This window comes from Acanthochromis polyacanthus, chromosome 15, assembly GCF_021347895.1.
Source record: "Acanthochromis polyacanthus isolate Apoly-LR-REF ecotype Palm Island chromosome 15, KAUST_Apoly_ChrSc, whole genome shotgun sequence".
Classification (NCBI taxonomy): Eukaryota; Metazoa; Chordata; class Actinopteri; family Pomacentridae; genus Acanthochromis; species Acanthochromis polyacanthus.
In genome coordinates, this window is record NC_067127.1 from 27257939 (window position 1) to 27281578 (window position 23640).

General features: G+C 40.8%; 1 protein-coding gene and 1 long non-coding RNA gene across 5 annotated transcripts in view; one reads left to right on the forward strand and one right to left on the reverse strand.

Annotated features, from left to right (window-relative positions):
* Window positions 1-5448: 5448 nt before the first annotated feature.
* The window catches only part of LOC110971188 (sodium/potassium/calcium exchanger 3-like), a 323311-nt gene continuing 305119 nt past the window's right edge, over window positions 5449-23640 (forward strand). For 2 of the 4 annotated variants that reach the window (XR_007947010.1, XM_051959598.1), the window contains exon 1: window positions 5449-5803. Coding sequence is in view for 3 of the 4 variants with exons in the window: in XM_051959598.1 (XP_051815558.1) it covers window positions 5620-5803 (184 nt within the window). In the remaining variant the exon portion in view is untranslated. The remainder of the gene's footprint in view (window positions 5804-23640) is intronic. The other 2 variants (XM_051959597.1, XM_051959599.1) reach the window with 1 other exon arrangement.
* LOC127537429 (uncharacterized) overlaps window positions 11745-23640 on the reverse strand; it is a 48239-nt gene continuing 36343 nt past the window's right edge. The window contains exons 2-3 of the long non-coding RNA XR_007947054.1: window positions 12488-12569; window positions 11745-12328 (exon numbers count right to left, since the gene is read on the reverse strand). This is a non-coding gene — a long non-coding RNA (uncharacterized LOC127537429). The remainder of the gene's footprint in view (window positions 12329-12487; window positions 12570-23640) is intronic.

Sequence of the window (23640 nt, forward strand, 5' to 3'; positions counted from 1 at the left end):
AAATTGAGTTTGAGACCCCTGCATTAAGACTAGCAAGGGAGGCTAAGTTTGGATGCATTCATAGCAGTTAGCTCTGCACCCAGTCTTTATAAAGGTCATTTGACCGACAAAACTTTGTGAAACCAAGTTAAAAAAAATCTTCACACTAGACAAAATTCCCTACAACGCTTACCAAAAACCTATAAAGTTCCTGGCAGTTATCAGCAGTTCAGGCTGTGAACTCCAGTTTGCCTGTGCCGTAAATTGTCGGAAACAGAACCTGTCTGTGGGGTTGAGGGTGGGTGGGTTGGGGAAGTGGGGGAATGAGACTTTACACGTAGATGTCATGGCAGAGGTGTGAAAAATGAATTAGCATCTGGCCTGCCTGACTGGTGTTACTCAGGCCATCACTGGAAAACAAAAAAAAGAGCCTTGATTGGTTGAGAGATCTGCTGCTCTTGGCCTGCCAAAGGGCCATTAAAATAAAAAATATAAAAATATTTGCAAAGACGTTGAAAAATAAGAGCTTTATTGAACAACATTATAGCTGCAATAGTTTCCAAAAGTTTGAATTAAAACAAGATAATGAAATTGTTCTTAAAGAATGAAAATAAAATCAAAAAATGAAAATAAAGGAAGGTTTAACAAAATAGAAAGTATATAAAAACAAAAACCCATCTTTAAAAGGTATCAAAAACATATTTAAGTAATAAAATGGTGCATCAGATCGGGCTTAAAATGTCTCTTTGCTGACATTGGGTCATATTTATTTGGCATTATGCGATCTGATGGCTGTCCACTTTGAAGATGTCTTCCATGTGAAGCTGTAGTTGACAGTTGCAAGCCTTACCTGTTGGGCAACATACAGGTTGGCTAGCTCCTGGCTGCGGAAGAACGGACGCCACACAATCCGCCCACACCCCTTCAGTGCTGCCATACTTCTCATCTGACAGTGTCAGTTGTGATGCCCCTCCATAACTCCATTTTATCTGGAGCAAGTACTGTCTTCCTTGCATCCAGTAGCTGTCAACACAATCAGTACAGGAAATCAATACCACTCAATACATTTACTAATGTAACAGAAAAATAATGTCATAGGTATGGAGTCACAGGAGTGCAAAATCAAAATATAAATAAATAAATAAATAAATAAATAAATGTGGAAATATAAAGAGAAATAAATACATAATAAATAAATAAATGTGGTATTATAAAGATAAATAAATAAATAAATTTGAAAATATAAAGATAAATCAATCAATAAATAAATGTGGAAATATAAAGAGAAATAAATAAATAAAAAGGAAAATTTTGTCTTTGCTTTTACCTTTTCTGTTTTTTCCTTTTATTTATTTATTTATTTATTTCTCTTTATATTTCCACATTTATTTATTTACTTATGTATTTCTCTTTATATTTCCACATTTGTTTATTTATTTATTTAGTTCTCTTTATATTTCCACATTTATTTATTGATTGATTGATTTATTTCTCTTTATATTTCCTCAGTCCACCAAGAAAAGGAAAAATGCAAATCACTTTGCTCTGTGCGGGGATTCTGAACACAGGATTCCTGTCTGACACCAGCTCCGAGCACGGCTGAAGTGAAGCCATGTCACCGTTGAGCTTTGGCAGGTCATCAGGCGTAAAAATGGCGTAGAAGGAGTAAAAATGAACTTGGAAAATTACACCAAGTTCTTGGAACAAAATTTTATACCATGGTACAAATCAAAGCCTGCCAGTTACAAGAAGAGCATCATCTTCATGCAGGACAATGCGCCATGTCATGCCTCCAAGTACACAAAAGAGTGGCTGGCCAAGAAGAATTTCAAGGACAACCGCCTGATGACATGGCCCCCTGCTTCACCAGATCTAAACCCAATAGAGAATCTTTGGGCAATTCTCAAACAGGAGTTGTACGCCAATGGCCGCCAGTTTTCTTCTAAGGACAGTCTTTGGAGAGCAATATTGACCACAAGCAAGAACATTGACTCTAAAACCATCAAAAAGCTCACATGCTCAGTTGATTCTAGACTGGTTAAGGTATTACAGAAGAAAGGCGGCTATATCAACATGTGATAAACACATTTTCAATTAAATATTGTTTAAAATTGTTATTTTTTTATTATACCATTGTTGAATATTGTTTTAAAAATAAAGATTATCATGTTATATACTTGTTGGTATAAAATAAAAGTGTTGTTTACTTTTAAAACTGAACTTTGTTTATTTTTTTATTTGACTTGCATAATTATCTGGAACAGTCATATTCTTGAAAATTGGATTATTACACCTCTAAATAATAAAAATATTCCAAAACTACCAAATAATGCTTACAATAGGCCTTTGCAAAAGTAAAAAAGCAGATTTAGTAAAATTAAGCAAAAAGACTCTTCACAATAATGGAAAATCACATTTGCATAATTATCTGGAACACACAGTAATCACTGAACATTATCTAAAAGAAGAATGCCATCCTGGTGTTTAACAACAAGCAATACAGCAATAGAACTGGCTTGGAATCAGCAAAGTTGCAACCAGGAAAACACAATCTAGTATGCCTCCACTAAGAACCACAAAGAAAGAGGCAGAAAATCGGTCATGGTACATGACCAGTCTTTGATATAAAAAGAGATTTCAATATAATATCACTTTAAAAGTCTTTTTATTCCTGCAATATCCCATACAGGCATTTCTACAATGACCCTGAAAGCTCAACACACTGCAAAAGAACACACAAACATACAATCATCATATAATGAATTCCACAAAGGTGGATACAACATTTAGAACAACTGCAAAGTGAGAAATCTTAAACAAACACTGAAACCCACAGGAAATATGGAAAATAATCACATTTTGAAATACTAATGGTAGCACAGCCTACAAGAAGGGGAAAAATGATTTTCACAGCTGGGACATGCTTTGTTGCCATGATGATTCATGATCATGCAAAAGATGTTAAAATCTATAGATATTATACCAGGTAGCTCCTGTCAGTGTGTCAGTGTTTCACATGTTGAGTTGGACTGTGTTCTAACTTTGCAGCATGTCTACTGTATAAAGAACAGCAAAAGCAATATGCTGTCAAAACTTGATGTCTTGGGGTTTGTTTATGTTTTGTGTTTTTGCCTGTCCTATGTGAAGCTGCAGTGCACTGAATTCTCAGGGCCTCCGTACATGTGTTATTCCCCCACAACAGCGACAGTCTCTGTCAGCTTCTCCAGCGCTTCTCCCTGCACAGCTATGCCTGGAAACATTCACTCCTGTACCGCGTCACGTCGCCAGCAGTCCTGCCCTCTGGCTCCAACCGCGGACCGGAGGAGGATGAGACGCTCGAGGCAGTTATCGTCTCCAACTCTTTTTAGTCCAGTAGATATGTAGAATATGAGGCCAAGATGTTTCACTTCCGGAAGAAAGCATGAAAATTTGTATAAAGGGGTTTTTGAGTATGCTGAATCCATTTCTAACCGGATCCACGCTGGCAAACCAAGGGATCCCACTCAAAATCAAGAAATCCAAGATGGCCACCCTGCGTATTGCCGATTTTGATATTTCGTCAGAACTTTGGTTCAACAACTTGGAACAAGGAAGATGAAGCCAATTATGGAGTCATACATTACTGTCCCACCGGCTGCTTTCCCAGATGATAGCCCTACTCCACACAAGACAGAGGGACAAGCTGTTCCAGAAAAGTCTCCAGTTGATTCAGACGACATGCAGTTGGCTTGGGCAAGCTCAGTTGAAAATCTTTTGAAGAAACCTGAACTGAATGCAGATGATGATATTTCTTGGTCGGCACATTTCGCAGCATCACAAGATTCCTGCCCCAGACCACCAGCAATATCTGGACTCATGCCATTATTTCGAGAAAATGCTCATTCTCTGGCGATGGTAAAGCATGGTATGGATGTAATCGCTCAAGCTACAGAACTTGTACATCCTGGACAAGTCCCAATATTGACCGTTGATCAACCACTGTTTGTAATTACCAAGAAATTAATGAAACAAATTATCAAATTAATGACCAATTCTGAAAATAAAACAAACCATCAGATTAATGGCAAGTTCTGAAAACAAAATAAAACATTAGAATAATGAAACGATATACATGTATGGTCTTCCTGAGAAGTAAACAAAAATAAAGCATTAATTCATTGAATTGTTCACCCTATGTGTTAAGTGTTTTGATGACTTTCGTGGATCTTGCTCTGAATGCAATCTAATTTCAGCTACGTAATTGAATTTCTTGTCCCTAAAAACCTATATTTAGCCATAAGATCATGTTCGATGCCAAACAGGAAAAAAAAAATGAGATTGATATTTGCATTACCTACAGAGGACAGCCATCTTGGATTCTGTTCCAATCACATTTTATGCTATTTTAAGGCATCTCATTGAATTCTTTGACCCTAAAAACCTATAAATCGGCACCAAGATCATGTTTTTATGTCAAATAGAACCAAAGTTCTGACGAAATATCAAAATTGGCAATACGCAGGGTGGCCATCTTGGATTTCTTGATTTTGAGTGGGATCCCTTGGTTTGCCAACGTGGATCCGGTTAGAAATGGATTCAACATACTCAAAAACCCCTATATACAAATTTTCATGCTTTCTTCCGGAAGTGAAACATCTTTTTGACATATCTACTGGACTATTTAAAGCACCCGAGTTCCATATGAAAAAGAAGTGATATTTTCAAAATAAAAGCAGTGAAACGTACCACTTTTTTTCTATTGAGTCTATGTATTTTGTGTATGTGACAAATATTGATGATGGCATCTGATTGCATTATTCTGATTCTGTTCTGAAATATATTTAAGCTGGACTACCTTTTATATAGCTGATTGGCCATGTCAACCATAAAACAGTGTTACAATGTAATATAGGACAGCATGTTCTCCCTGTGACTGCGTGGGTTTAATTCAGGTGCTTTGGTTTCTTTCCAGTCAGAAGATTTACGTGGTAGGTTCATTGATGGTTCTAATGGGCTGTGAGTGTGCATGGTTGTGTATCTATGTTGGCCCTGTAATGCAATGGTGAGCTAGGATATCCTTCAGCCCTCACAACCCTGCACAGGATGAAGTGGATGTAGAAAATGAATAGATGGATGGATGCGGGACAGTTAAATCCTTAGTTATGCAAGCTCCAAATGAAATGCAATAGGTAAGCAAATAAACTCATGATTTTGGCTAATTTCAGATAATAAAATCTGAAATGAGTCAAAATCATCATTCGCACTGTTAGGTGGCTTTAGTCTTATTGTCTTACTCTCTATTAATATCACTATGCAGCTTTAAAATTGAAGCACATATCACTATTATAGTGTTTACTTTACTTGGCTATCTTGGGCAAAACAATCCTTTAAAATGTTTATCTGGGCAATATTACCGACTTAATACACAGCAAAAATAGAGGAAGCGCTCAGCGTTTTATTTTGAAATGAGGTACCAGACTTGCAATGTGTGTATAATGTGGTTAGCTTTCCGGTCAGTCGGCAGACAGTCATATGTTCTCTGATGCTGGGAGCTGAGCTCACACAGCTTTGCTCTCCGTCTCTCCCTCCTTGTTTCAGTTGCTCGTACCTTTGCACCACCACCGGGGGTTCCGCCAGATCGCTCGCCGAGAGAAGAGCGCAATGACCCGTGTGGTGGTTCAAGGGATGCCGGAGACAGTTCCGGTTGGAGGGGGAATGATGCTGAACCGGCGGAGGAGCAAAACTCGACGGAGAAAGCGAAAGGAGTTGTTCGGCTTCCAGATGTGCTTCGCAGGGTTGCTACTTGGGCTCATCGTGGGGCTCCAGTCGGTTGCACAGAAAGCAGGTGAGGCCACTGGAAACCTCTTCCAGTCCGGATGTCGAGGTTCTGCTCGGGGAGTTTGTGTTAGACAGGGACAACAGGCTGTTTGGAGGCAGACTGACACTGTCATTTCACTGCTCGGTTTGCTGCTTGTGCTTTCTGATGCCTGAAGTGAGCAGTAACAGCTTCACTGTCGGAGGAAACACACAGAAGGGCACTAGACAGTATTTGTTAATGCATTCATAAAGTAAAACATGCCATTTCAAATTTGTATCCAGTGACAGAAGTGTTACAGCTGCTAAACTGTAGGTCTGTATAATATTGCAGCACTGATTCTGTTAGTTGACCAGCTGTAGATCCCATCAGGATTAGTGCAGATTGTGAATCATTGTTGGGGCTCAGCTTAACTGTATCAGCTCACATGTACAATTTGTAAGGAACAAAACAAGATGCTTTCTTGTAGCTCAACACGTGTAACCAGTAATCCCATGAAAATGGTAGCTGTAGCTGTGCTGCTCTGTGTTGTCTTAATTACTTAACAGAAATCTAATTTTTTCTGCTCTTCAACTGCAGCACACACAGCTGATCAGGTGAGATGCTGATGTTCTTGCAGTCTGTTTATTCTGAGAACACTCCAGACATCAATTTGATCACAGGCTTGATGGCAGCATTCTTAAACATAAGTGAAACGGTGCACTTCACAGGCTTACCTCAGCTCAGAGGGATGCTCTGTGATTGTGAGTCTGCCAGTCGTAATCAGGGCTACACCTTTACAACACTTAATTCAGACTTCAGAGCAGCTTTCCGTGATCACCAGCTCTGAGCTAAGCCAGTGTTTTGGTGCCTTTTGCCAAGTAGGTCTTGATAACACCCCAGACGTTGATGTTTTTAAACTCTTGCCACAAACCATCCTTGATGACATGACATTTAGTAGTAGCTGTTCACTATACTGTTGACTGATTTAATAAGATTGCTTATTTTTCGACAGTGAGCTGAATCTTCTTTTTTGGGGGATACAAAAGACAAGCGTGTGATGTGATTACAGAGGTATTAGCAACATGCCAGAAGTCTCAAATATGTAATTTGTGACTAAATTCTCATCAGTGGCACATTTTTCACTTCATGAAAGTGTGTAGAATTGCCCAAGTCTGGGAACAAGATGACGCATTTCAATGTATGTACATTTTAAAAAAAAATTTAAACTCAACCTGATACAACAGAAGAATATGTCTCCGCATCCAGCATAACTACCGTGAAAAAGAAAGAAAGATTGTTTTACTGAAGTGATCAGTTAATAATTGATTAACTGATTCAGCAACAGTTTCGATAAAAGCTGAATTGTTATTGTTGTTCTAAAGGCCAAAAACATAATTATATGATGGTTATACTACTTTCTCTGTTTAATCTTTGGGTTCCTGACTGTTTGTCTCGGCAATAGTTTTTTTTTTTTCAAATTTATGTCTGTAACTGAAAAACTAATCAACTGATTATTGATTTGTTATTGACAGCCAACATTCTTAATGCTCTTCTTTAGTCATGCGTTTTGATGTTGAATAACAAATAGTTTCTTGGATATTTTGTTTCCCCAAAAAAAACATTTTGTTAAAGACTCTTGAAATGGGCTTGTTCTCTTCGTATTGAAAATGAATTTCTAAACATTGATTATGTTAAAAGTTAAGCTGTTCACAACTGTGTCTCTCTTGCTTCCCAGCGAAATAGTTGTGGTGTCGCATGTTGTGTTTGTATTTGCATTACAATCAGTTTTAAGAAGAGTTCCTTCAGCAGATGAATGTAAAAACGGCCTTCTAGTGTTATACCCTGCTCACACATCATGCTGATAGAATAATGGAGACAACACAGTAAAATATACGTGAAGCATAAGTCCAGATTCCTTGTTTCATCTGACCAGTGGTCATAAACCTTAACATTTTGTGTTTACTATCACATCTGATGGAGAAAAGCAGTGAATCAGGAATTATAAACAATTCATTTTCAGGGGATTAGTCAAAACTACATTACATTTATTTGAGAATTTTTTCCTTCATTTTTGTCTGCACTTCATATATGCCTTGGAAAATGTTTGGTGCAAGACATTGTCACAATGCTCTCCTAAAATGTTTTTTGTAAGTTTTGTTTGTTCTAGAGCTGGAGGGACTGACTGTTATGTCGCAAGGCTCTGGCATTAAATATACTGCATATATAGCTGATAGTAAGATGCAAACAACGTGTAGATGAGCCTATCAAGTATAGTAAGGACAATGCAGAGTAGATTGGTGGAAATGGGCAGCTGGAAACAGTGGGCTGGAGGCAAGTCAGCAGCATCCCACAGTGGACATGATGGAGACCAAGCCAGTTGGTGGGACACCAACAGTTTTCGGGATATCCTTATAGTAAGGAATTGCAATAGTCAAACTTGGACGTATCAAATGCATGGACTAGTTTTTCTACATCACTCTAAGACAGGATGTTCCTGATTTTTACGGTATTTCTCAGGTGAAAATAGGAAGTCCTACAGGCTTATTTTATGTGTGAGTGAAAAGACATGTCCTGGTCAAAAAGAACTCGCAGTAGTACTGGAATCCAATGTAATGTCATCCATAGTAAATGTATGCTTTGAAAATTAGTTTCTAAGAGGTTTGAGGTGAAATCCAATGACTTCAATCTTGTCTAAATTTAGTAGTAGGAAATTACAGGTCATCCAGGTCTTCATGTCTGCAAGACAATCTTTCAGTCTGGCTAGCTAGTTAATTTTATCTGACTTTATAGATAAATACAACCGAGTGTCATCTGCATACCAGTGGAAATTAATCCATCCATCCATCCATCCATCCATCCATCCATCCATCCATCCATCCATCCATCCATCCATCCATCCATTCTCTATACACCACTTTATCTTCACTAGGGTCACGGGGGGTCCTGGAGCCTATCTCAGCTGACTCGGGCGAAGGCAGGGGACACCCTGGACAGGTCGCCAGTCTGTCACAGGGCGAAATTAATACAGTGCTTCCTAATAATATTGCCTAAAGGAAGTATGCATGCTGATCACACCAGCAAAATTAACTTAGTAAACTGGTGTCTATGACAGTAAGAATGATGAGTAGTATATGAATTTGTATTAAGTTTATTTATTTCTAAATCGTTTAACCTTTTGTTGCATGATGTAACTCTGTCTGGCAAAATTACATAAAAATCAGAACGTGTGTTTTACCCTCTAAAGAAAATTTGTTACAAGTTACATGATAGGTCTGGATTCCTGCTTGCCATCTAACTTTAACATGGCAAATGTATTTCTGCAAGTTATGCACGTTTCCCGGAAAATAGATGTGCAACAACCTCCTATAATTTAATGCTTGTATATATGAGAAAAGTCATACAAAATAGCTGAATGCCACTTATTCTTTTGAATTTCACATAATTTCACTTGTGTTTCCAGTGTGAACTGATTAATGTGCCGGTGATGAAGTCACCTAACAAATTGTCCATGGATAGAGATCACTAAAACAGTTTCCTGAATGGCCATTCCAGGCATCTAATTTCTGTGTTTAGTTTTGGTCAGACGGAAAACAGCTATTTAAATGATTCAGGTTAAAATGAGGTTGTTAGACAGCTGCAGCTCGAGTTGGCGCTGGTCACCCCGATGTATGCTGTTTAGACTCCTTGTTTGCCTGTAGCTCTACAGCGGTGGTGGAGAATGCAAAGTTAGCATGAACCATAAAGATACAGCAGGAGGGCTCAAATGAGCCAGAATACAAGTGCATGCATTGGTGAGTGGTTTTTGCATGAGGCCCACTGTGACATTTGGAGTATTGGACCTTCTGAACACCACCTAATTTCAGCACTAAACTAGAGTCACTAGATTAAAGTCTCCATGTTGATCTCTCCTTATGGAACGATGTGTTCTGAATTGGGTGCTAATTGATGGCATTTTCACACATGGGAGAACAAGACCTCCTCTCATGTTGATGTTAGTAGCCATTGGGCTTTCGAACACATGTTAAAGGGTTCACATTCTCCCTGTAGACTGGCCCATGGATGTACACACCTCTCCTTCTCTTCCATCTGTCCTTTTTCCACCGCCATCCCTTTAACTTCATCCATCCATCTATCCATGAGACCGACTGTCCATCTTCATCTCACCTCCTGAAATCACAAGGTAAAAGGCCAAATTCATGGAGGACAAAGGCACTATAGGAGGCAGGATTACCCATACGAGCAAACACATGTTGCCGCTGCTTTTATCTGCAGATTTTAATGCCATTGAGCCATTGTCTGCAGATTTTAATGCCATTCAGCTGCTACTGAAGCCAAAGTCCCTGTATCGTCCATCTGTGACAAACCTAAAAGATGTGTGTACCGACCAGACAAATGATCATGCTATAGAGAAGCCACTAATGGCTTCTTGGTATATCTGGTATACAGCATTAGTCTCCAGATGATCTCATTACATAACTTAAAGCTGCTGTCGGTGGGTCCCCTTCTCTTTGCACGCTAGCAGAGGAATGGAGGGCTATGCAGAGGAGCACAGACAGAGCACTTGGACTCACCAAGCCTCAGGACTCACGGGCTTTCAAGCATGTTTGTGTGCAAGTGTGTGTGTTTGAAAAGAGAATGGGGGCCAGAGGAAGAACCCCAGCACTCGGTTATACGTCGACCAAAATACTGTCAATATGTAAATGAGAATTGCTCCCCTAAACTCCCTTTACTCTGGTGCAGATTCTTTCTTTTTTTCACCTCTACAAGCGAATGAACCTTCGGGCAACCAAATAACCATTATAGTATATATTCAGACTTTCATTCCATATATTCAGACTTTCATTATATATATTTAGACTTTTATTCCATATATTCAGATTTTCATTCCATATATTCAGACTTTCATTCCATATATTCAGAGTTTCATTCTACATATTCAGACTTTCTTTCCTACGGAGCCCTGGAAGGGACATGGCGACAAAGAAAAACAGGAATCTTATTGGATGTTTGCTCTTCAGATTAGCTCTGTTGTGATTAGCAATCTGTCTTTATCGTTGTCACAGGCAACGGCGACTACGTTTGAGAAGACAGGTAAATGTCAGAGATGTTTTGATTCTTAATAGTGAACGTGTTAGCTTAGCTACTTAGCTTCAACTACGTTTGTATCCACTTATGTAGCAGTTAAACAAATGCTATAAGTTGATGATAATATCTATGTTCATCTTTATAGATGGTCTAAAGGCTACCCAGATAGCAAACTATGGGTGAATCAGTGTTTAATCTATGTTGAGACCGAATGTCGAAATTATACAGAAAGCGCAAGGTTGATAAAATGTTGAGTCAACGTTTGCTTACATAGATTACATGTTTGCAAACATAGATTCAACATTAATTAAACATTGACCTGTCAAACATTTTAATTAAACCAAAATACAATGTAGATTCAATGGCATCTTTTAAACACAAACTTCAATGTTGACAAAATGTTGTTGAATCAACGTTGATCCAACCATCAGTCTTCAACCGTAACCAAAATTCATCCTTCTTAACCCTAATTCAACACTGATTTAACATCTTTTGCTGTCTGGGTAAAGTGTGATTTATGGTTGAAAAGCAAACATTGACTCAACATTTTATCAACCTTGCGCTTTCTGTATAATTTCGACGTTAGGTCTCAACATAGATTCAACATTGATTCACCCATAGTTTGCTATCTGGGTAATTGCGAGGCAGAGGTCAGCTGTTGCCTGGGCACATCTGCGATCATGCCACTGGTGGGACACAATTGTACTGGATTTCAGCTGAAGGCAGCTGTTCTGTCCAAACTGTCATGAGACATTTTTATTGTGATATACCCACCACTGTTGTTTGCTTTTGTTTCAATACATTTTTTGAGGTGAGAAAATTACTATTGCATGTTTCTATTTAAATGCCCTACTTTCATGACATAATATCACTACGGCATGAACTTTTTACATTTTCCATGAATTTCACCCAAACATTGAATAACTTTTTGTAAGTAGTGTATGTATACACATCATGTAAGCACACTTCAATAATAATAGTGCAGTTTATCTATCTAGTTTGGTGTGGCAGTAAAAAAAACAACAAATGTTGATATGTTCCAGACTAAAATCTGCTTGAAAAAGCACAACTGATTATCTGTGTGTATAACAGAAGTGTGCACTGAACACTGAATAAAGTCTCGGCAGATTATAGACAAAACATTTGTCTCTCATCACAAATTTCTGTTTATTCACCCAACTTGGATGAGTAAAAATACAAAACAGGTCAAGTTAAATAATTAAAAAGTAAAAGAATTTACAAAAAGAAGATTTTTTTTTTCTAGAAAAGGGCAGAAGTAGTGGACAATGCAGTTTATTTCTGGGACAGTCGCTCCAGCACCGACAGCATGCGTCTCAGCAGTCCAATCAAGGTTTTCATCCATCCTCTGTATGTTCTGGAGCATAGCAGAGGTCAGGTCTTGGTATCTTCTTATCTTTTCCAAGAACTGTTCCTGTAAACTCTCCAAATACTGCAGCAGATCCACAGCAGCATCCAGCTTCCGTTTTCCTGCATAAAAGCACCCAAAAAGTACTAATTGTCAGTAATTATTTTCTATATTCACAAACACAGTCAACTTAATGTTACAGTATATTTTGTGATTTTAGCATTAGCCAAAAGATAACATATTGATCATGTTGATGTCTGCATAATCGAAACAAATCTTACTTGATTTGGTCTGTTGAGATGGGACCAGCGAGCTGCAGAGTAGTGTTCCTGGCAACTGGGCTTCATCATCCAAGGCTGACAACTAAATAAAACGAACAAGACATGCTGTTGACTGTAATACAAATAATTTTCTCCATTAACTGTTTAATTATTGTTTTGTCCATACAACGTTAGAAAGTGTTACAAAAATACCTGTAATAATTTCCAACAGTGCTAAATGCCTTGTTTTATTTGATAACAACTGAACCCACCAAAAACATCTGTGATAAGAAAGCAGTGCATTGAATTTCCACATCTGCAAAGCTGGAAAATCACACAACAATCAGAATTTTACCTTGAAATGATGAAATTAACTGCAGGTTACCAGTACTCTTTACTTCATTGTGTTAATTTGATCATTTGAATCAGTTTTTTAGACTTGTATTACTGATACAAAACATAATCAACACATAAATTAGAACGTGTTCGCAAAGAGTTCACTGGTTCTTTAAGGGAAATTTCACTGATAATCATATACTTCAGTAATATCATTAATGGACCATTGTGTAGCAACATGGGAGATTTTGAATACGGGTCTTGTAATGAGATATTGCTGCTGCTTTTCTCTGGTTTTATAAGGAATTGTTTCATAGCTCGTTAGCTTACCAGCGGCAAACTGGCTGGCAAACAATAGTTCAACGCCAATCTCTGATCAGTGATCCGGTGCCTGGACAACATTAGCTGGCGTAACATTAATAGTATAGATGTGGGACTATTGTAGCTAACGTATTCGTAGTAGGCTAACAACAAAAACGTATCAGGATCAGGATCGTTGGTCTGCATGGCAGACTTCTCGTGCATCGCAATGCTTGAATGTCTTTGTATTTTAGGCTGATTTCAAAATAAAACTCTCGTCCGGGTGGCTGTCCTCCATTGTCATTTCGCCATACCGCCATGTCCCTTCCGGGGCTCAGTAGGAAAAAAATGTCTGAATATATGGAATAAAAGCCTGAATATATGGAATAAAAGCCTGAATCTGTGGAATGAAACTGAATATATGGAATGAAAATCTGAATATATGGAATGAAATTGCAATTGCATTATCCATCCATCCATTCTTGATATACTGCTTTATCCTCACTAGGGTCGCGGGGGGCGCTGGAGCCTATCCCAGCTGACTCGGGCGAAGGCAGGGGACACCCTGGACAGGTCGCCTGTCTGTCGCAGGGCTACATATACAGACAAGCAATCACTCTTGCATTCACACCTACGGGCAATTTAGAGTGATCAATTAACCTCAGCATATTTTTGGACTGTGGGAGGAAGCCGGAGTGCCCGGAGAAAACCCACGCATGCACAGGGAGAACATTCAAACTCCATGCAAAAAGATCCCAGGCTCAGGCCAGGATTTGAACCGGGGATCTTCTTGCTGCAAGGCAAAAGTGCTAATCACTACGCTACTGTGAAGCCCTCAATTGCATGATGATTTGCATTATATTTTTTTAAACAAAGCCTCAGTTCAACACTGCAACATATTTAGTACATGATGTAGTATTACAACATGAGACACCACCAGAAGTTATCCACAGAGGGCATGCCCTACATTTGTTGTTTATTCACTATTATTTGTTCACTACAATACACTTTACTTTGGTGAACATTAGTTGAAATATTTATTTGGGGCATTGTCATTAATCCTACAACTGCAACATTAAAGATATCCAGCTGAAAGTAGCATTAACATTACATCCACATCATCTGTGTTATATTAACAGTGTTACACTAATGGTAGTGTTCCTTTATATGAGTGCAAATAAAGATTATTTTCATTGCTGATGAATCTGTAGATTATTTTCTTGCTAAATTGTTGTTTATTTAATAAAATGTAAGAAAATACTTAAAAGCATTGATTAGTCCAAGATGACAGTTGTGTTGCTTTGTCCACAACCAATGTTACCCCGTTTACTGTCAGAGAAGGCATGAGAATATTTGAGATTGTGTAGAATTTTAAGGGTGTCCAAAGACTTTTTTCTACCATTGTATCTTCAAAAATTACGATAACGAGTTAATCAATTATCAACATAGTGTTTTGTTGATACTTCTTGTAATTTGTGCATGAATCTTATTCACATGTCCGTTTCTTCCAAGAACTGCTAATGTTGGATAACATGACTGACAGACACATAACGCTGCTGAATGTACGTTACTGTAAAATGCTCCTTTCTAACGTTACATTATCCGTTACATTCGGATCATTTTGGGGCAGTACAGGAAACATACAGTGCCTTGCGAAAGTATTCGGCCCCCTTGAACTTTTCAACCTTTCGCCACATTTCAGGCTTCAAACATAAAGATATAAAATTTTAAATTTTTGTCAAGAATCAACAACAATTGGGACACAATCGTGAAGTGGAATGAAATTTATTGGATATTTTATACTTTTTTAACAAATAAAAAACTGAAAAGTGGGGTGTGCAATATTATTCGGCCCCTTTACTTTCAGTGCAGCAAACTCACTCCACAAGTTCAGTGAGGATCTCTGAATGATCCAATGTTGTCCTAAATGACTGATGATGATAAATAGAATCCACCTGTGTGTAATCAAGTCTCCATATAAATGCACCTGCTCTGTGATAGTCTCAGGGTTCTGTTTAAAGTGCAGAGAGCATCATGAAGACCAAGGAACACACCAGGCAGGTCCGAGATACTGTTGTGGAGAAGTTTAAAGCCGGGTTTGGATACAAAAAGATTTCCCAAGCTTTAAACATCTCAAGGAGCACTGTGCAAGCAATCATATTGAAATGGAAGGAGTATCAGACCACTGCAAATCTACCAAGACCCGGCCGTCCCTCTAAACTTTCACCTCGAACAAGGAGAAGACTGATCAGAGATGCAGCCAAGAGGCCCATGATCACTCTGGATGAACTGCAGAGATCTACAGCTGAGGTGGGAGAGTCTGTCCATAGGACAACAATCAGTCGTACACTGCACAAATCTGGCCTTTATGGAAGAGTGGCAAGAAGAAAGCCATTTCTCAAAGATATCCATAAAAAGTTTCGTTTAAAGTTTGCCACAAGCCACCTGGGAGACACACCAAACATGTGGAAGAAGGTGCTCTGGTCAGATGAAACCAAAATGGAACTTTTTGGCCACAATGCAAAACGATATGTTTGGCGTAAAAGCAACACAGCTCATCACCCTGAACACACCATCCCCACTGTCAAACATGGTGGTGGCAGCCTCATGGTTTGGGCCTGCTTTTCTTCAGCAGGGACAGGGAAGATGGTTAAAATTGATGGGAAGATGAATGGAGCCAAATACAGGACCATTCTGGAAGAAAACCTGTTGGAGTCTGCAAAAGACCTGAGACTGGAACGGAGATTTATCTTCCAACAGGACAATGATCCAAAATATAAAGCCAAATCTACAATGGAATGGTTCACAAATAAACATATCCAGGTGTTAGAATGGCCAAGTCAAAGTCCAGACCTGAATCCAATCGAGAATCTGTGGGCAGAGCTGAAGACTGCTGTTCACAAACGCTCTCCATCCAACCTCACTGAGCTCGAGCTGTTTTGCAAGGAAGAATGGGCAAGAATTTCAGTCTCTCGATGTGCAAAACTGATAGAGACATACCCCAAGCGACTTGCAGCAAAAGGTGGCGCTATAAAGTATTAATGCAAGGGGGCCAAATAATATTGCACGCCCCACTTTTCAGGTTTTTATTTGTTAAAAAAGTTTAAAATATCCAATAAATTTCGTTCCACTTCACGATTGTGTCCCACTTGTTGTTTATTCTTGACAAAAAAAATAAAATTTTGTATCTTTGTTTGAAGCCTGAAATGTGGCGAAAGGTTGAAAAGTTCAAGAGGGCTGAATACTTTCACAAGGCACTGTATGTCTGTTCACCCATCTTGGAAAGTTTTAGTTTAGTTTTTGTCATTTTACAAAAATGTGAAACATCTTCTGATAGTTTTCATCTTAATATTGTTAAAGTTTCAGCTGATTAAATTAACACTGCACGAACTGTTGTCACTTTTCTTCTCCCTCTACCCCATGCTCTTTAGCTTTCATACCTCTGTCATCTGCAGAACCACAGACTCACCTCTACACCACACTGGACTGTGTCTAATTCAGCTGCATCTAGGTCACCCTCTGTGAACAGAGAGTCTGGCAGCACAAACAATCTTTCCTCTTTCTCTATCCATCCATTTCTGCCGTATTGTCTTTCAATCATTCCCTCCATCTAGGATTCACTTAGCTCTCATCTTGTTCCTCTCTCCCTCCATTTCGGACCACTCAGCTATCATTTTGGTGTATCCCCCTGTAGCTGCAATCCTTTTGCGCGTCCTTGCATCCCAGCCATGTAGCATCTTTTCTCTCTCTCTCTCCCTGTATCATCAGCACACAGTCTTCCAAAGCCTGCTCACAGTTTGTTCAAGCACAACTCACCTGTTTACTGACTTGTGTGTTTGCTGTTTTGCTTCACCATCCCATATCAGTCATTGTTTCTCACTTAGTGCAGCTTCACCAGAGTGACTTTTTCCTTTGTAGATAGCCGTGCTTCCTCTTGGATTTTTTGTGTTGTGGCGGCCTTAGTTTTGATACTGACACTTTTTAGTACCCCACTTTTGTACATTTCTACAGCAGGAACTAAATATGTCCAGTAGAAATGATTTATTCCAGCTATATAAACTGATTTTTCTTTAAAACCCTTGCTTGCAGAGTTTGTTCTGCCACTTTATTCCTTGCAGAAATTACTTGGATAAATTGTCATGAAATGTTCCCCCACAAGATGAACTACAAGAAGTTTTGCTCCCCTGACTTTTCAGCTAAGGACCAACATAGCTGAGCTTCAGCATGCTACCTTGCTGAAGTCTGGAGCTTCCAAAGGTTTATTTAGTTGGAAAACACATCTGTGTGAAAATCTGTGTGAAGACATGAATAAGCTGAGGAGACTAATCAATAAAGTGCAAACAGTTTAAGAAGTAGGGGAGAAGGTTAACTGAGCACATAGACCGGCAAACTGTGTGTGTGTGGATTCAGCTTCCTCAAATAAATTTGTCAGCAAGGCGGTGTAGTCAGTCAGCTGCTGAAGGAAGTGGCTTATTAGGGTCCGAGCACCGAGGTGCCGAGGACAGGCAGTGCAAGTGCACCGGCTGTCCAAGGCACCAACGGTGCCGTAGGACCCTATTGAAACCCTACGGTTTATTATTATTATTAGGGTCCGAGCACCGAGGGTGCCGAGGACAGGCGGTGCAAGGACATCGACTGTCCAAGGCACCAGCGGTGCCGAGGACCCAATTGGAACCTTAGGGTTTTTTATTTTTCCTTATTAGGGTCCGAGCACCGAGGTGCCGAGGACAGGCAGTGCAAGTGCACCGGCTGTCCAAGGCACCAACGGTGCCTCGGACCCTATTGGAACCCCAGGGTTTATTATTATTATTATTAGGGTCCGAGCACCGAGGTGCCGAGGACAGGCGGTGCAAGTGCACCGGCTGTCCAAGGCACCAACGGTGCCGTAGGACCCTATTGAAACCCTACGGTTAATTATTATTATTAGGGTCCGAGCACCGAGGGTGCCGAGGACAGGCGGTGCAAGGACATCGACTGTCCAAGGCACCAGCGGTGCCTAGGACCCTATTGGAACCTTAGGGTTTTTTATTTTTCCTTATTAGGGTCCGAGCACCGAGGTGCCGAGGACAGGCAGTGCAAGTGCACCGGCTGTCCAAGGCACCAACGGTGCCGTAGGACCCTATTGTAACCTTAGGGTTTTTTATTATTATTATTATTATTATTATTATTAGGGTCCGAGCACCGAGGTGCCAAGGACAGGCGGTGCAAGGACATCGACTGTCCAAGGCACCAGTGGTGCCTCGGACCCTATTGGAACCTTAGGGTTTTTTATTTTTCTTTATTATGAGGGTCCGAGCACCGAGGGTGCCGAGGTCAGGCGGTGCAAGGGGACCGACTGTCCAAGGCACCAGCGGTGCCTCGGACCCTATTGGAACCTTAGGGTTTTTTATTTTTCCTTATTAGGGTCCGAGCACCGAGGTGCCGAGGACAGGCAGTGCAAGTGCACCAGCTGTCCAAGGCACCAACGGTGCCGTAGGACCCTATTGAAACCTTAGGGTTTTTTATTATTATTATTAGGGTCCGAGCACCGGCTGTCCTACGGCACCGTTGGTGCCTTGGACAGCCGGTGCCCTTGCACCGCCTGTCCTCGGCACCTCGGTGCTCGGACCCTATTGGAACCTTAGGGTTTTTTATTATTATTATTATTATTATTAGGGTCCGAGCACCGAGGTGCCAAGGACAGGCGGTGCAAGGGCACCGGCTGTCCAAGGCACCAACGGTGCCGAAGGACCCTGTTGGAACCTTAGGGTTTTATATTATTATTATTAGGGTCCGAGCACCGAGGTGCCGAGGACAGGCGGTGCAAGGGCACCGGCTGTCCAAGGCACCAACGGTGCCGTAGGACCCTATTGTAACCTTAGGGTTTTTAGGGACCGAGCCAGCGAAGCAGGCCAGCAGAGCTGGCCAGCGGAGCTGGCGAGACCCTATTGTATTTGCTCGGTTTCTTATTATTATTAGGGACCGAGCCAGCGGAGCTGGCGAGTCCCTATTGTATTTGCTTCGTTTCTTATTAGGGACCGAGCCAGCGAAGCAGCAGTGCTGGCCAGCGGAGCTGGCGAGACCCTATTGTATTTGCTTCGTTTCTTATTAGGGACCGAGCCAGCGGAGCTGGCGAGACCCTATTATATTTGCTCGGTTTCTTATTATTATTATTAGGGACCGAGCCAGCGAAGCAGGCCAGCGGAGCTGGCAAGACCCTATTGTATTTGCTCGGTTTCTTATTAGGGACCGAGCCAGCGAAGCAGGCCAGCGGAGCTGGCGAGACCCTACTGTATTTGCTCGGTTTCTTATTATTATTAGGGACCGAGCCAGCGGAGCAGGCCAGCGGAGCTGGCCAGCGGAGCTGGCGAGTCCCTATTGTATTTGCTTCGTTTCTTATTAGGGACCGAGCCAGCGAAGCAGCAGAGCTGGCCAGCGGAGCTGGCGAGACCCTATTGTATTTGCTTCGTTTCTTATTAGGGACCGAGCCAGCGGAGCTGGCGAGACCCTATTGTATTTGCTCGGTTTCTTCTTATTATTATTAGGGACCGAGCCAGCGGAGCAGGCCAGCGGAGCTGGCCAGCGGAGCTGACGAGTCCCTATTGTATTTGCTTCGTTTCTTATTATTAGGGACCGAGCCAGCGAAGCAGGCCAGCGGAGCTGGCGAGACCCTATTGTATTTGCTCGGTTTCTTATTATTAGGGACCGAGCCAGCGAAGCAGGCCAGCGGAGCTGGCGAGACCCTATTGTATTTGCTTGGTTTCTTCTTCTTCTTCTTCTTCTTCTTCTTCTTCTTCTTCCCCGCACGTTTCCCTTAATTTGACCCCCTAAACGTGCATAACTTTTTATGAAATTTGGCACGCACGTCGGGTCATGCGAAAATTTCAATATTCTGAAAACAAATTCTGAAAAAACTCTATAGCGCCACCTAGGGACACGAAAATTTAAAAAATCACAAATAACCTCAGCTCTCTGCACAGGAATGTCATAGAGACACGCAACCACCACTCACGCGTTCGTCGGCTCGAGCTCTATGAAAACCTGTCTGCCCGATTTGAGCCATCTTCAATCTAGGGGGCGCTATAACCCAAAATATGAAAACCCTTTAAAGATTATCTCCTCCAAAACCGTACAATATTCCGGCTTCATATTTGGACAGATTATAGTGAATATCCAGCCAAACAAAAGTTATCAAAAGAAAAAGGCTAACTTGTCTAGTTTTTCTTTTATAAGCTAACAAAGTTTGTCTTCACCTGAAACCATGTTTCGCTTCAATTTCAACCCCGAGACGTTCATGTATTTTCATGAAATTCATGAAGTTGATGTATATTCTGAAAACAAATTCTGGAAAAACTCTATAGCGCCACCTAGGGACACAAAACAAATTGTATAAATCCCAAATAACCTCAGCTCTTCGCACAGGAATGTCGTAGAGACATGCAACCACCACTCACGCGTTCGTCTGCTAACTTGTGTAGTTTTTCTTTTATAAGCTGTCAATGTTTGTGTTCACCTGAAACCACGTTTCGCTTAATTTGACCCCCTAAACGTGCATAACTTTTTGTGAAATTTGGCACGCACGTTCACCCACTCAAGCTCTACGAAAACCTGTCTGATAGATTTGTGCTATCTTCAATCTAGGGGGCGCTATAACCCAAAATATGAAAACCCTTTATAGATTATCTCCTCCGAAACCATAGCGTATTCCGGCTTCATATTTGGACAGATTATAGTGAATATCCAGCCAAACAAAAGTTATCAAAAGAAAAATACTAACTTGTGTAGTTTTTCCTTTATAAGCTGTCAAAGTTTGTCTTCACCTGAAACCATGTTTCGCTTCAATTTCAACCCCTAGACGTTCATGTATTTTGCTGAAATTTGGGACGCAGGTGCAGTCCCCTGAAAATTTCAATATTCTGCAAAAAATATCTTGAAAAACTTTGTAGCGCCACCTGGGGACACAAATACTGAAAAGGTCACAAATGGCCTCAGCTCTTTGCACAGGAATGTCGTAGAGACATGCAACCACCACTCACGTGTTCATCTACTCGAGCTCTACGAAAACCTGTGTACGAATTTGAGTTATCTTCAATCTAGGGGGCGCTATAACCTGAAATATGCAAACCCTTTAAACATTATCTCCTCCGAAACCGCACAATATTGAGGCAGAGGAACTCCTCTGGGTTTCATCTTCGGTCACGGACGGCACTTGCTTGCCGACCGCGCGGGGGGCGGAGCGAGGTCCCGCCCAATGCTGCTTGCAGCTTTAATTAGGGACCGAGCCAGCGAAGCTAGCGAGTCCCTATTGTATTTGCTTCGTTTCTTATTATTATTAGGGTCCGAGCACCGAGGTGCCGAGGACAGGCGGTGCAAGGGCACCGGCTGTCCAAGGCACCAACGGTGCCGTAGGACCCTATTGGAACCCTACGGTTTATTAGGGTCCGAGCACCAACGGTGCCGAAGGACCCTATTGGAACCTTAGGATTTTTTATTATTATTATTATTATTCTGCCAAAACAACTGCATTTTTGAGGGCCTAAACATGCTCAAAAAGTCATGAAAATTTGTACACACATCAGGACTGGTGAAAAATTTCATATTTTAAAGGAATTGTGGAGGTGTGTGGCAAAGTGGCTCCATAGCGCCCCCTACACTTTCCCACGCCCATCATGTTTCACCTGCAGCTACCAAATTTGGTACACATATGCAGCACATCAGACTGAACAAAAAAGTCAGTGACAGCCATATTCCAAACCCAACAGGAAGTGAGCTATTTTACATTGAATGTCAGATTTTGCCCATTTTTCATTTTATTCCAGAGCGAACTCCTCCCAGGGGGAAACTGCAATTTGCCTCAAATTCGACCAGTACATACAGGAGGCCTTAATGAGCAAAAGTTATTAAAATCTTTTTTCAAAGTCAAAGGGCGTGTCCGTGGCGGTCTGTGAAATTTTGATCCTTCGCCATGAAATTTCAAGTGCTGTGTAAATGCCCTGCACATGCTCCAATCTGCCTGAAACTTTATATGTATGATCAGATTTCTGCCCTGATCATATCCATATGATGAAATCCATTCACAGTCAGAGCGCCACCTGCTGGCAACAGAAAATGTCATTTTTTACACTTTGATGTATTATTCTTTGTGTCTTGTTCAGATTCACCTCAAATGTGGTGATATAAACCGAAACATGTTGATGATGATTCACAGTGAAAATGGTGACGTGTCATCAAAAGGCGTGTCTGTGGCGGCACGGCGAATTTCGATGTCTCGCCATGACTTCTAAAATGCTTGTATCTCAGCAAATCCTCATCATATCTGCCCCAAACTTCATGTGCCGGACACCAGGCCCAGTGTGAGGACATCCACGGTGAAAATTTTAGAAAAAGTCATAGCGCCACCTATTGGTAACAAGAAGTTTAGAAATTACATTTGCACACACCATTGCTCCAAACTTTTTCATATCATTCCGAAAATTGGTCAGCTGATTCTTCACCCCCAGACAATACCACAGTGTGAAGATTTTGATATTTGATGAAATGCTGTTGCCGTGGCAATGCGTTGTTTTTGTGACAACCAAAGTACTTTTTGACAGGCTTAGAATGTTCAACCGTTCACCAAAATTTACACACACATCACAGTCGTCTCAAGGAATAACACTGTATGCATCTCAACAGGGCATGTGCTATAGCGCCCCCTACAGTATGTTTAACAAACAGCCCCGGCAGCACGTTTCACCAACATCCACAAAATTTGGGAGGCCAAAAGAGCACACCAGGACACACAAAAAAGCCTCTTGGAGCCATCCCCGAAACTCAACAGGAAGTCCGCCATTTTGAATTACGTGGAAAAATGTTCTCTATTTTTTGAATTTTTGAGAGCGAACTCCTCCTCGGGGTTAACTTCTCGAGATCTCAAATTTTACCAGGGTATACAACACAATGTCATGATCAAAAGTTATTAAAAGATTCTTCCAGAGTCAAAGGGTGTGGACATGGCGACCTCCAGAATTTTGATGGTTCGCCATGAAACATCAAGTGCTATCTAACTATCCTCTGCATGCTCCAATCTACCTCAGACCTCACATGATTAAACAGAGTCCTGTCCTGATCACATTTATAGGCCAAAATACATTCACAGCATGTACCATCGCGCCCCCTAAAGGATTTAAAAAATAGGCTCCACAGAGACTTTCACCTATGACTATGAAATTTGGCATGCATATGTAGCACCTCATTGCAAAGAAAAAAGTCTCTTGGAGTCATTCTCTAAACCCAATAGGAAGTCCGCTATTTTGAATTAAATGTCAGATTTTTGGTGTTTTTGATCATTTTCAACAATTGATTTCTCACAGGCAATAGCTCCAAAACACCTGAAATTGGGACAATATATACTACACGCCTTCAGGTTGAGTATTTGTGAAAATTGTTCACAACACTCAAAGGGCGTGGCCATGGCGGCCAACTGAACTACAATGTTACGCCATGAAGCAGGACATCTTGTGTAAATCCCCTGTAAATGCTGCAATTTGCCTGAAACTTTACATGTTTGATCAGAGACC